The following is a 14201-nucleotide window of genomic DNA, read 5'->3' as shown; positions in this document are numbered from 1 at the left end:
CGAAGGCCGTCTTCTCCTGACCTTTCTTCCATAAAGGAATTTGATGGAAACCAGAGTAGGCGTCCATAAAGCTCATCAAAGCATGGCCGGCTGTTGAGTCGACCAGGTTATCAATTTTAGGCAGAGGGTAACTGTCTTTGGGGCACGCTTTGTTTAAGTCTGTGTAGTCTACACACATTCGCCAGGTGCCATTCGGCTTTTTAACAAGCACCACATTTGCAACCCAGTCTGGGAAGTAACATTGCCGAATGAACCCTGCATCAAGTAGTTTTTTGACTTCGGCGGCTGCCGCCTGACTTCTTTCTTCGCCATGGTTCCTCTTTTTCTGCCTTACCGGCTTCTTTTTCGGATCCACGGCCAGTTTATGTACCGCCAGATCAGGACTTATGCCTGGCATTTCATGGACTTCGAACGCAAAGATGTCCTTGTATTCTTTCAATAGTTTTTGAAAGTCGTGACCCAAGTCTCTTAGAGTAGCCGTCCCAACTTTGACAGTTCGGTCAGGACGAGAGTCATCTAAGATCAGGTCCGTATGCTCACCAGCCGGCTGAGGGCGGAATTCATCCGACCGCCCCTCTGCCAATGATTGCTATTTCCTGTCTTTTCTTGCAGCCTCCAGCTGGGATGCCTTTCTCTTCTTACCGCCTGCTTTTTGAACAGGCGCAGTCTCCTTGACATTGTCAAGGTCCGTTTTTCCACCACTTGACCCAGTGGCCGTAACAGTGGGCTTGACGTCCGAGAGATAGCACTCTCGGGCCATCTTCTGATCTCCCTTTAGGGAACCGACTGTTCCATTATCCCTCTCAAACTTGAGCAGCATTAGAGATGGGATTATAACAGCCTTGGAATTATTCAGGGTTGGTCGTCCCAGAATCATGTTGTAGGCCGAGAGCTCGTCTACTACCAGGAACCGGACTACCATGTGTCGTCCTTCCCCTTTCTCGCCCAGGCGGATGGGTAAATCTACTCGTCCTACTGGGTGGACGACTCCTCCTCCAAACCCTACTAGAGGGTGGGATACCGGGTGTATGCAATCAGTCTGATATTTGAGCTTTGACAGACATTTGCTACTGATGAGATCTGAGGAGCTTCCGGTATCTATGAGAATCCGGCCAACTCTTTGGTTGGCCACTTTACATTCAATGACGATAGGGTCGTCATGCGGCCCTCTTACCCCTCCTAGATCCTCTTCGGTGATGACAATCTCAGGAAATGAATATTTGGAGGGCCGTTCTTGGTGAACGGAATTTATATCTAACCGCCTGATATTGTCTTTGTTGCCCCTAATAGTGGGGCCGCCTCCTGAGAAGCCGCCTGCAATGGTGTAGACGACTGCATCATCTGTATCTGAGCTGTCGGCCTGTTGATTCTTTTTGGCCGACTGTTTTTTCGAGGAAGTGTTCCCCATGGATTTCTTGACATAAGAGTCAGGATCACCTTGCTCAGCCAGGCGGTCCAGATACCGCATGAGACTGATGCATTCTTTGGTGTGATGACCCACATCTTCATGATAATCACAGAATTTTTCTTGGTTCATGTTGCTTGCAGAACCTTTCATGGGGACCGGCTTTTTAATTGAGATCCGTCCCTTGATTTCTTTTAGGATAGCTTGGCTGTCCTTGTTAAACGCATACTTTGGGGAGTATGGTTTGAATTCTTTTTTCTTCTTTTGGGACGGCTGTTTAGAGGAATCAGCCACCACGACCTCTTTTCTTTTCTCGTCTTTGTTGGACGACTGCTTCTGTCGTCCCTCTCTCTTGTCTGACCTTTTCCAGTCCGACTGCTTTGTACTGCAAAGATCAGTCGCCTGTATATAGGCTTCTGCTTCAATCAAGGCCTCTTGAAGAGTCGCCACCCTCTTTCGGACCAAATCGAATTTGAAGGTCGACCCGTCTTTGAGACCTCTTAAAAAGTCAGTATAGGCTACTTCATCCGGTAACCCCTGAATCTGTATTCTCATCAGGTTAAACCGCCTGATGTAAGAACGAAGCCCCTCCTTCTCGCCCTGCTGAATTGTCCCTAAGTCAAGGGTCGTCTTCTTCGCAGGGATGTTCATGGCGAAATTGGAGGTGAATAAGTAAGCCAGCGTCTTGAAATTATTTACACAACCAGTCGGCAGGTTGCCGAACCATTGTTGTGCGATTCCTTTGAGAGTCGCTGGGAAACACTTGCACCAGGTGGGATCATCCAACCCTTGAAGGTACATCAGGTTGGTGAATGCCATCAGATGGTCTTCTGGATTAGTAGTGCCATCATAGGCGCCTACTAATACATTTTTTACCTTGGCCGGCTGAGCGGCTTCAGTAATTTCCTTGGAGAAGGCCGACGGCTGTTCACCAAGTCTAAGCAACCGTAGCTGCCAGTCCATAGGTTGGACATTTCTTGCTGCAGGTCCACCAAACGGAGGTGGCTGCAAGAAATACTGTTGTTGCGGTACAAACGGTAAGTTTGGTACCGCCTGGTCGCTATGAAAGCCGGACTGACGGGAGGTGCCGCCTGTCTGACTCTCATGGAAAGAACCGACTTACACCTACTATAAATAAGAGTAGGAGTAGCCATGCAATGTAATTCACTTCATGCAATAATAATTTCATCCTTGCAACCCATCACGTACTACTTCCACTTCTATTTCTAACATTTGGTATCAAGAGCCACAATACCCATAGCCTTCCTATAATATCATACACATATTATCCCAAACACAACATAATATATAATGGCCAATAACAATGTGAGTTTTCCCATTCCAACTTTTGGGGGAGAAAGTTATGATTTTTGGAAAATTAAAATGAAGACGATGCTAAGGTCATATGGACTATGGAGCTATGCCGACAAAGGTTATAATGAACCTGAAGATGAAAGCAGCCTAAGTGATGCTCAAAGGAAGAGACTTGAGGAGGAAAGGATGAAGGATGCAAAGGCATTATATCTCATACAAAATGCGGTGAAAGATACCATTTTTCCAAGAATTATGAGGGCTAATACAGCAAAGGAGGCATGGGAGATTCTACAACAAGAGTTCCAGGGAGATAGCAAGGTGAGAAGTATTAAACTTCAATCTTTAAGAAGAGATTTTGAAAATTTAAGGATGAAAGATAATGACTTGGTTAAAGATTATTTTTCAAGAATTATTGAGATTGTTAATCAAATGAAATCATATGGAGAAGAAATTTCGGATGAAAAAATTGTGAAGAAAATTCTAGTATCATTAAATGACAAATTTGACAATATAGTTACAATAATTGAAGAAACAAAAGATTTATCCAACATAACTGTTGAACAACTTATGGGATCTCTGGAGTCCCATGAATAAAGAAAAATTCGTCAAAGTAATGATGAAGACATGATGGAGACCGCGCTTGCAACAAAATTTTCCCTTAAACCAGGGGAAATCAAGAGAAATGGGTCCATGAAGAAGGTCGAGGGTGAAGATGAAGAAGATTCACCAAAATACAAAGGTATGGAGAATAAATTATTTTGTAAAATTTGTAAGAGAACTAACCATGATAGTGCAGATTGCTACTTCAAAGGAAAAGCACAATGTTGGATATGCAAAAAGTTCGGCCATGTTGGAAAGAATTGCAGGTTCAAGAAAGCTGATGTGGAAATTGCCAATTTTGGCAAGGAAGATAATGAAGAAAGCTTGTTTTGAAGAAGAAAATAAGAGGTTGCTAATGACAAGTGCATTAGCAGAAATATTTGGTGACATGAGCACCAAAATTAAAAGGAAAAATAAAGGAGATATATTCGAAAGGAGAATTTGGGAGATCTCTGGTGACACGAGCATCAGATCAGTTAGAAAGATGGTAACACGAGTACCAAAATTAAACAACAAAATTAAGGTTGGTAACATGAGTACCAACACAATGACAAGAAGAAAAGTCAAGATTAGAAGTTGTCGGTGACAAGAAAAAAGAAACATCATCAGAGGCCGTTGGTGACAAGAGCATCAACAAACAATCGAAAGAATATTTTGAGAAGACGACGTACAGTTTGGTGTACAAGATTTTTCAGATTAAGGGGGAGTGTTAAAAATAAGCTAATAGCTAATCTCGAAAAATCTTGTAATTTCTAGTTAAAGCTATTTTACAATATTCTAGAATAGGCTTAAGAAAATATCTAGGAAAAATCTAAGAAAAAATCTAGCCTAGAGGGAAGTCCTAGATAATGTTAAGTCACCTAAAAAGATCTAGAGTAAAGGTATACTAATATGTTGGTGGAAAGAACTGACTTATACCTACTATAAATAAGAGTAGGAGTAGCCATGCAATGTAATTCACTTCATGCAATAATAATTTCATCCTTGCAACCCATCACGTACTACTTCCACTTCTATTTCCAACAGAATTAAGCAAGAAGATTTTTACGGAATAGTTGTTTAGGGGTTGTTTAGAATAGAGATAATTAAGGGAGTTTAATTTGTGTGTTGGGGTTTGTTGGAAATTAAGGTCAGTTTTTACGGGGAATGAAATAGTGAGAATATAATAATATTGTTAAAAATTAATATATATATATATATATATATATATATATATATATATATATATATATATATATATATATATATATATATATATATATATATAGAGTGTGGATCATGTGAAAACAAGTGTAAAGATGAAAACTAAAAACATACAATCTCCACCGTACATAAAATTCAATGGCTGAGATTAGATACATGCTAATTATTTTCTCTCTCCTCTCTCTTCTCTTTCCTACCTTCTCGAATCCCCCAGCTTCAATTTCTCCCATTTATCATTTTCTCTCTCCTCCAATTCCCCCAAAAAAACCCTAGATCTCTCCGTCGCTCTGCCGTTCACGGCGCTCTTCTTTCTCTCTCCTCCGTCGACTCCTTCACCGGATCGCTTAAATTGTGTTCTCCTTGTTTCAGATTGCTGAATTTGTAAGTTTTTGTTCTATCTTCAAACCCTAGATTTTAATTCATTTTCTAGGATTTTCGTTTTGATTTCATGAATAGAGCTCAGTTTTCGATCTCGAATCGTTCGATAAGAGTAATTCGCTGCTTAAGTTTTTCTTTTTTTTTTTGCTCAGTTTCGTGTCTGAATTTCGAATTAGCTGAGAGGAGTGAACAGGAGAGGAGGGAGCGAGTGGACTCGGCCGAATTGGTTGAATCGGTGGCTGATTCGAAGGATGACGGTGGTTGTGGAGGAGGGGTGAAGGAGAACAGTGACGTACAGAGCAGTGTTTAATTAATGGATGCTCCTTCTGCGAGAGCTCGCGCTAATTATGATTATCTCATCAAACTCCTTTTAATCGGCAATAGTGGTAATGTATTTATTATATGATTGAATATGCGTTTTTTTTAGATCTTTGATTGTTTCTCAGTTTGTAATCAAATTGATTGATTTGTGATATTTGTGGCATTGTGTTTGTTGTGTTAATGCACGGCATTGCTGGTTTGTCGATCTCATTTCGCTTTTGAGGCCAAGGAAGTTTGGTTTATGGTCTAGGAAATGGATTAATCATGGGCGTAGTGTGTTATCATCTGATGATTTTTAGCATTTGAGTGTGTTGAAGTGCAGGATGTGGTCTACTGGTCTGATTGGTTGTTGTTCTGTAATGTATTGTTTTGTGAATCATAGCCTCATAGGCTTATATATGTTAAATGGTAGAAGTGTGTCCTTAGAAATTTATTTCTAAAATTCGAGTATGCTAGTTTGCGTTATTGCGAGCTCTATCATGCCTAATCTTACCTTGTCAGCTGGAGTTAGTATAGTAACCTTCTTCAGCCTTTGTGAAGATTTATCTCTGATTGTATGATTTTTGGTGCCTGCCTGTTCAATATCTACATTTAGTTGGGATTCCTCATATACAGGTGGCTTGCTCGTATCATGATATCCTGGTATGCTTTTATTTGCCTCTGCTTCTGTTCTTGAAACGTTGATCTTGTCAAGCTTGTTTTGCTTCAGTCTGTATGATGTTGGTCTGTGATGTTGGTATGCTTTTATTGGTTGTTTTGGCATGTTGAAAGCCTATTAGCTCAATTGGTCGAGCACCGTGTAATCACGGGATGTAGGTTCGAATCCTACATAGACTTTTTTAATACTTATTTTTATATTTATCGACCTCTAGGTAAATGGTGTCAAATTGATATAATTACCCGAAGTTAATATATAGTTACCTTATTTTCGATATAATGACCTTAGAATTATGGAAATGTTGTAAATTTTGTTTCAGTCACCTTATTTTTATATATAGTGACCTTTATTTTTGTATATAGTGACCTTTATGTAAATGGTGTCAAGAACTCAGACGATATAGTTACTTTATTTTTGTATATAGTGACCTTAATGTAAATGTTGTAAAAATTGTTATAGTTACCCTATTTTTGTATATAGTGACCTCTATGTAAATTTGGTCAAAATTGAAATAGTTACCCTATTTTTGTATATCGTGACCTTAATGTAAATATTGTAAAAATTGAAATAGCTACCCTATTTTTGTATATAGTTACGTTATTTTTATATATAGTGACTCTATGTAAATATCGTCAATTTAGATAAAGTTACTTTATTTTAGCATGTAGTGACCTTTAAAACGTTGCGTTTGTCAAAAAAAAAAAAAAAAAAAAAAAAAAAAAAAAAAAAAGACCTTTAAAACGGTTGAATTGATTATATGTAAGGTTGGAATGATCTTAGGGATTTAGAACCGTCTGATCTTTTGTGCTAGTAATGAATGGCTAAGATTGCTTGTTTTTAGTTTTCACCATAAGCTCTGTTTTTAGCGGAACCTCCCCGTATATATATATATATATATATATATATATATATATATATATATATATATATATATAGAGGAAGGCTCATATAAGAACCCTCCTCTATATAAGAACCCATTATATATAAGAACTAATCTGGACCGTACAATTAGTTTGATCTGACCGCTGAAAATAAATGATTAGTAATGGCATTTTAGTAATTTTCGCTGTTCTTTTCCCTTTCTCTCTCCTTATTCACGTTTCTTCTTTCCTTTTTTTTGGGCTTGGAACATTACAGCTCTCTCTCTCCTCTCATACATTACAAATTTACAGCTCTTTCTCTCTCCTCTCATACATTACAACTCTCTCTCCTCTCATACTTTTGGATGCAAATTCCTTCAAGAAATTAAGGTTTGTTATTCAATTTTTATAATTTTGATTATCCTTTTAGTTAATTTATTTATTGATATCTATTTTTTGCGAATTTTTGTTGAATTTTTTTTATTTTGGCGAATTTGTGAGAAATTTTATTTTTTCTAATTATTTGTGGATATGCAATTCATCAATTCGAAAATCAGCAAAAATCTGTTTTTTTTTTCTTTTTGCGATTTCATCATTCAGTTTATGTTGATTTTATCTTCTTTTTTTTTTTTTTTTTTTTTTTTGCGAATTTTCTTGAGTTTTTTTCATTAATTTCATCAATTTCAATTTTTCATTTCCAGAATTTTTCGATGTTATATGTTTTTTTTTTCCGACTTTCGAGCAATTATTTTCTGTTTTTTTCGATTTTATCTGTTTTTTTTTTGCGAATTTTCTTCAGTTTTTTTTCATTAATTTTCTGTTTTTTTTTGTTTTTTTTTTTGCGATTTTTCATTTCAAGATTTTCTGTTTTTTCCTTTGCTTGAGTTTTTTTCCAGATTTTTGATTTTTAATGGATTTTAATTTCTAGTTGCTTTTTTGCTACAATATGTGTTTTTTTAAATAGGTTTTTGCATATTGATGGATTTAGATGGTGTTCAACCTAATTATCCTTCTTCTTGTGTTACTTATTCAGGTAATTTTATTGTTTTTAATGTTTTAATTTCAATTTACTTACATGTTCTAAAGTTTCTTTACTACGTTCTAAAGTTTATCGGTAATGTTCTAAGTTTTCTCTATATGTTCCCATCCGAATGATAAGCGCAAATGCCATGTTCCGTTGCCTGTTGAACTCCTTTTAGAATGCAGAATACATCGGAGTATGAAAGAGTGGTTGATGAAGGATTATAAAAAGTAGTACGTGTTAGATGCTTCATCCAAATATACCATAAATGTACCAATCGCAATTGAAATCTGCTACTGACACTGTATATTTTCACATGGAATTGAATGTGTAGTAGTGAGTCCTAGTGATAAGGGTAAACGACAATACTAATTTAGAATTGTCATGAGTCACATCTTTATGAAATAGCAGAGATATTTTCACAAGCTATGTTAGAGTGTAGAGTCTATAATTTGCAACCCCACACATGCACTTGCAAATCACTGATTTAATATTTCTTCACTAGGCTTTTCAAACTTTTTTGAGATTGTTTGTTCTCTGTTGGAGCACTGTTTAGTACTACAAACTAAAATTAGATGGATTTTATCCACTATTTTTATTTCTTAACATGACTATATTGCTTGGCCAAAACCAAATACGGAGTATAATTCAAGTAGTGCAAAAAATAACATGAGCTAAAATAAAATATTATGGTACTAATCTGAGGAAGTTAAATAATTTGATAAATAAAAAATATCTAACCCATTTTAAATAATTTGTAATGATTCAAAGTAAACTGTGGGTAAACAATATCAATCATTATCGGATAATGCCACAACAACCTCAAGGCTCGTCTTGGAGCTGGGCATTGGGGGCTTGGGAGTTGGGAATGCTACTTTATCCTAGCAATCTGACATAGGGATAGTTGATGCATGTCACTGCTACTGGAATCACCGAACCATGGCCCCACCAATCTGACATAGGGAGTAGGGAATCCTACTTTATCTTTATATTCTAAAACTTTCATTCTATGTTCTAAAGTTTACCTTCTAGTTTTAAATTTTACTTTTTATGTTCTAATGTTTACTTTCATTGTATGTTCTAAAGTTGACCTTCTAGTTTAATTTTTTCACTTTATTCTAAATTTTATTATGTATGTTATAAAGTAATTCACTATGTTCTAAAGCAATATGTTATAAGTATGTCCCTAATTTACTATGTTCTAAAGTTTATCCTTGATGTTCTAAAGTTTTCTCTGTATGTTCTAAAGTTTTCTATGTATCTTTCTCTTTATATTATAAAGTTTTTTTTATGTTCTAATGTTTTCTTCATATTCTAGGACTTTCATTGTATGTTCTAATGTTTACTTTCATGTTCTAATGCAGTTGGTGATATTTATCGTACTCCAGAGGTTGTTGGATCATTTAGCCCTGGTGGTACCACTAAGGAATGGATTCCAAGTGTTCCCGAGGAGTTAAAACCCAGTTTGGGGATGATATTTAAAGATCCTGAAGAGGGTCTTAGTTTTTATAAAGCATATGCAAATGCCGCTGGGTTTACTTCTAGGAAATCTACTACTAAAAGGAAGAAGAATAACAAAGATATAATTGCTTTTCAATATGGAGTTTGCAATAAGGAAGGTTTTAGGGCAATAAGAAAACCTATTGCTCAACAAACAGTTTATGAAGAAGGAAAAGTTCGTATTACTAGGAAACGTTTAGTCACTCGTGTAGGATGCAATGCTCACATATGTATGAGATATGATGCTGGAAAGTATGTTGTAACTCATTTCAAAGAAGAACATAATCATCCTTTATATACTCCAAGTTGTGTAAAATTTCAGAAGGATAATAGAAAAATGCATATTATGCATAAAAAGTTGATTGTTGATAATTCAAAGGTGATTTATTTTTAGGTACTAAATAATGTTTTTTTTGTTTTGATTTACTATGTTCTAAAGTTAATTCTTAATCTTAGTAATATTTTTTTTTTCTAACAGGTAAATGTTGGTCCTGTGAGGTCTTATACTATGATGAAAGAATTAGCTGGATCACATGATAATGTTGGTGCATCTAAACAAGATTTCAAAAATTTTTATAGAGATTTGAAGGCTTTTATTGATGGATCAGATGCCCAAATGTTTGTGGATAATTTTCAAAATAAGAAATTGCTCTGGAGTGCATTTTTTTTTCCTATGATGTTGATGAAGAAGATAGACTTTGTAGAGCTTTATGGGCTGATCCTATCTGTCGAAAAAATTATGCACTTTTTGGTGATATGGTTTCTTTTGATACCACATTCAAAACAAACAGGTGATGTTTTAAATATAAATTTCTTTCATAATGTAATTAATATTTTACTTTTACATATTAATTTTTTAAACATATGTTCTTATATTCTAAATATCATGCCTTGTGTTCCTAAACAAATATCCATCATGTTTTGATGTTCTAAACAAATATTCTTTATGTTCTAAACTATGTATGCCTTATGTTCTAAACATATATTGCTAATGTTCTACCTTATGCTTTAAAATATATCCATCATGCTTTTATGCTTTAAACATTATGCTTTTGTGTTTTACACTTTATTCTTTGTGTTCTAAACTAATATCCATCATGTTCTAAACATTATGTCTATATGTTATAAAGTTTACTTATAAGTTTTTAAAGCTACATTGTATATTTTTAGTTTAGTGTTTATGTTTTAGAGTAATTCATTATGTTTTAAATTAACTATATTACTGCCACGTTTAATAATTAAATTAAATTACTATCCTCTAAAGTTTATCCTTAATGTTCTAAAGTATACCTCTATGTTCTACAATTTACCTCTATGTTCTAAAGTTTACCTCTATTTTGTAACATTTTCTGCATAAATAATTTGTGTATGTTACAGATATAATATGATCTTTGGTCCATTTACTGGAGTTGATCATCATAAAAAAATGTGTTACTTTTGCGGCTTCTTTTGTAGCTCATGAGGATATATCATCTTTTGAATGGGTTTTCAAAACTTTTCTTAAATCAATGGGAAATAACGAGCCTGTGTGTTTGATTACCGATCAAGACCCTGCAATGAAAGTTGCTGTTCGTAATGTTTTTCAAACTACAGAACATAAGTTTTGTATGTGGCATATTATGAAAAAAGGTGCCTGAAAAAGTAGGTCGGGCGATTGCCCAAGACACTGATTTCTTGAAAAAAACTGTGTTCATGTGTTTGGCATTTAGAGATTGAGCCGGCAGAATTTGAAGAAAAGTGGAACAAAAGTTATTTCAGAATTCCATTTGAACGATCATGAATGGTTGGCATACATGTACAACATACGTGATATGTGGATTCCAGCGTATTTCAGAGATTTATTTTTTGGTGGCATTATGAGGACCACATCTAGATCAGAAAGTGAAAATAATTTTTTCACTATGTTCACAAATCCCCATCTCACTTTGATTGAGTTCTACATGAGGTAATAAGTAATTGTGTATATATGTTCTAAAAAGTTACTCTTTATGTTCTAAAGTTTTCCTTGTATGCTCTAAAGTTTTCTTTTTATGCTTTATAGTTTTACTATTTATTTTATAATTCTCTTTTATGTTTTCTTTTTCTCTTTATGTTTTAATAAAATATTTAGATCATAATAAACATGTCATGTATATTTATATGTCCTAATGTAATTCACTCTATGTTCTACAATTATCTTCTATGTTTTTAAAGTTAATTTCTATTTTCTATAGGTTTGAATGTGCATTGGATGCTCAAAGGCACACTCAAAATAAAATGGATAATGATTCGAAGAATAAGCGTCCGGAGTGTAAGACTCCAATTCCTTTAGAGAAAGATGTTTCTGAATTGTTTACAACAACAATTTTCTATGAATTTCAATATGAGCTTGAAATTGGATGTTTTAATTGTGGTGTTGAGGAGATGAAGAAGGACAATGAGCTTTACATTTTCAATTTGAGGGAAGGAACTAGAAGGAGGACTTTTGATGTTGTTTTTGATCCAACTACCTTTGATACCAAGTGTTTTTGTAAAAAATTTGAACGTGATGGTGTGCCTTGTAGGCATATGATTTGGGTGTGGAAGGCAAGGATGTTAGAAAAAATTCCCAAGGCCTACGTTCTAAATAGATGGTGTACAATGGCTTATAAGAAGCCCATTTTTGATTTAGAGGGTAATGTGTTGGAGGAATGTATTAATGCAGTAGATAAGAAAATGTTATTAAATGATTTGTGGTCTGAAATTCATGCTTGTGTGAGTTTAGTGCAAAACAATGAAGATGATCTTAGTGATCATGTCAAAAAACTTCGAGCCATGAGGGTAGATTTGGAACAGAAGAAAACAAATGGAAGCAACAATCTTTCGAGCAAAGTTAAAGACATTGAAATGCTTATTGGAGCTAGTCTACCTTCTAATGTTTTAATCAAACCTCCTAAAATTTCGAAGAACAAAGGCACGGGGGTTCATGTTCCAAATCAGGTCAATGTTCCAAATGATGTCCATGTTCCAAATCAGGTTCATGTTCCAAATCAGGTAAATGTTCCAAATGATGTCCATGTTCCAAATGATGTCCATGTTCCAAATGAGGTTCATGTTCCAAATAGTGACAAAAGAATGAAGAGTGACAGAGAAAAGTCTATTGAACAAAGTCAAAAGAAGAAGAGATTATGTAGAGCATGTGGGAGCTTGGTTATCATGATAGTCGTAATTGCCCTGGAAAAGTCAATGATATTGTAAGTAAACTTTATTTTTAATTTTCTTATGTTCTAATTTTCTAAACTTTAAGTTTTAAGTCAAAATTAATATATAATTTATACTTTGTGTTCTAAATTAATATTCTTATTTTCCAAACATAATCTCTAGTGTTTTAAACTAATATATATGTCATGTAATATTATTTTTTTATGTTCTAATGTAATCCATTTAATGTTCTAAAGTTACTTTCTAAGTTCTAGAGTTACTTTCTTTCTATGTTTTAAAGTTATTATTTATGTTTTAAAGTAATTCAATATGCTCTAAAGTAACTATGTTCTAAGCAAGTTTAGAACATAAAGTTATTCATATATGTTCTAAAGTAATTCAATATATTCTAAAGTTACTTTTCTATAATGTTTATTCTTTCTGTTTAATGTAATTCAATATGCTCTAATGTTAAGAACATAAAGTTATTTATTTTGTTCTAAAGTAATTATGTTCTAAGCAAGTTTAGAACATAAAGTTATTCATATATATTCTAAAGTAATTCAATATGTTCTAAAGTGTTTTCTCTATGTTCTAAAGTTACTTTTCTATGTTCTAAAGTGTTTTCTCTATGTTCTAATGTTTATTCTTTCTGTTTTAGTGTAATTCAATATGCTCTAATGTTTAGAATATAAAGTTATTCATTTTGTTCTAAAGTTTTCCTTTATATTTTAACTTTTCTCTTTATGTTCAAAAATATTTTCTTTATATGTTCTAAAGTTTTCTTTATATGTTTTAAAGGTTTCTTTAAATGTTCTAAAGTTTTTACTCTATATAATATCATGTGTTCTAAACTAATAGAAATGGCATGTTATAACATTTTTTAATGCTAAATTATGTGCTTATGTTCTAATATTGTTTTATTTTTTTTCTTTACAGGTTGATGAATATACTATTAATCCAGTTGCATGAGATGTTATATATTTAGAAACAATATCTCATTTAGTAGCACGTAAAATATTATTCATGTAATTCTTAAAAATATAAGAACTCAATTTATTTACTTTTAAAAACAATATATTTTTATTTCTTTTTTGTCCAATTGTTATTCAGAGTATCTCTACTAGTGTTTTTCTTATCAATTTTTATGTTAATTAAAGTTGATTATAATGTTTTATAACATCTCCTGTCTTTTCATCTTCCCCCCTTTTCGTAATTATAAGTTGTTTTATTAAGTCAATTTGAACTACGAGTAATGATAGTACAAGCATTTTAGATACATTTATTAAACAACATTTAGTTGAATCTTGCTCTAATCAACTTTTATTTATTCAAGTTTCTTAACATTGATTTACATATGCCTTCTTAGATATGCACTAAAGAGTGTATGCATTGTATTCAAAAGGAAAAATAAAGCAAAAGTAATGGATTAGAAGCAGCCAGTTTAGAACATAAGCAAATACTTTAGAACATAGATAAAAATAATTAGAATATTAGCAAAATCAATAATTTGGACATGTAATAAGAAAAAAGTACAACATAATAAGATATAATTAGAATCAAGTTACCAATTGAATGCTTTGGAATCTTGTTACTTTGGCTGTTGTCATTTCTTGTTACTTTTTTTTTAATTTTCTTATGTTCTAATGTTCTACACTTTAAGTTTTAAGTCAAAATTAATATATAATAATATATTCTAATATCCTAACTTTATAAGCATATAATTATTAAAACATAATCAAAAATACTTTAGAACATACCCATATAATTTAGAACATGAAT

The 14201-nt window shown here is 33.5% G+C and overlaps 2 protein-coding genes across 2 annotated transcripts; both read left to right on the top strand.

Annotated features, from left to right (window-relative positions):
• The first annotated feature begins 2716 nt into the window (after positions 1-2716).
• Positions 2717-3313, top strand: LOC110715887. The gene has a single exon (XM_021894507.1). It carries the CDS (start codon positions 2717-2719, stop codon positions 3311-3313), a length of 597 nt encoding a protein of 198 aa, XP_021750199.1.
• Positions 3314-8553: 5240 nt separating this feature from the next.
• LOC110715803 (protein FAR1-RELATED SEQUENCE 5-like) lies at positions 8554-10350 on the top strand. Its single transcript, XM_021894418.1, has 2 exons — positions 8554-9639; positions 9739-10350. The coding sequence occupies exons 1-2, from the start codon at positions 9232-9234 to the stop codon at positions 10183-10185; spliced, it is 855 nt and encodes a 284-aa protein (XP_021750110.1). The 5' UTR covers positions 8554-9231; the 3' UTR covers positions 10186-10350.
• The last annotated feature ends 3851 nt before the right edge of the window (positions 10351-14201 follow it).

Source organism: Chenopodium quinoa, unplaced genomic scaffold (genome assembly GCF_001683475.1).
Source record: "Chenopodium quinoa cultivar QQ74 unplaced genomic scaffold, ASM168347v1, whole genome shotgun sequence".
In the NCBI taxonomy this organism is placed as follows: Eukaryota; Viridiplantae; Streptophyta; class Magnoliopsida; order Caryophyllales; family Amaranthaceae; genus Chenopodium; species Chenopodium quinoa.
This window is presented reverse-complemented; position numbering and strand designations above follow the sequence as displayed.

Bases quoted from the DNA above. Each gene is read 5' to 3' on its own strand.
- LOC110715887 (XM_021894507.1), top strand. From the start codon at position 2,717: ATGGCCAATAACAATGTGAGTTTTCCCATTCCAACTTTTGGGGGAGAA.
- LOC110715803 (XM_021894418.1), top strand. From the start codon at position 9,232: ATGATATTTAAAGATCCTGAAGAGGGTCTTAGTTTTTATAAAGCATAT. The intron at 9,640-9,738 runs GTGATTTATTTT...TTTTTCTAACAG, and splicing joins TGATTGTTGATAATTCAAAG to GTAAATGTTGGTCCTGTGAG.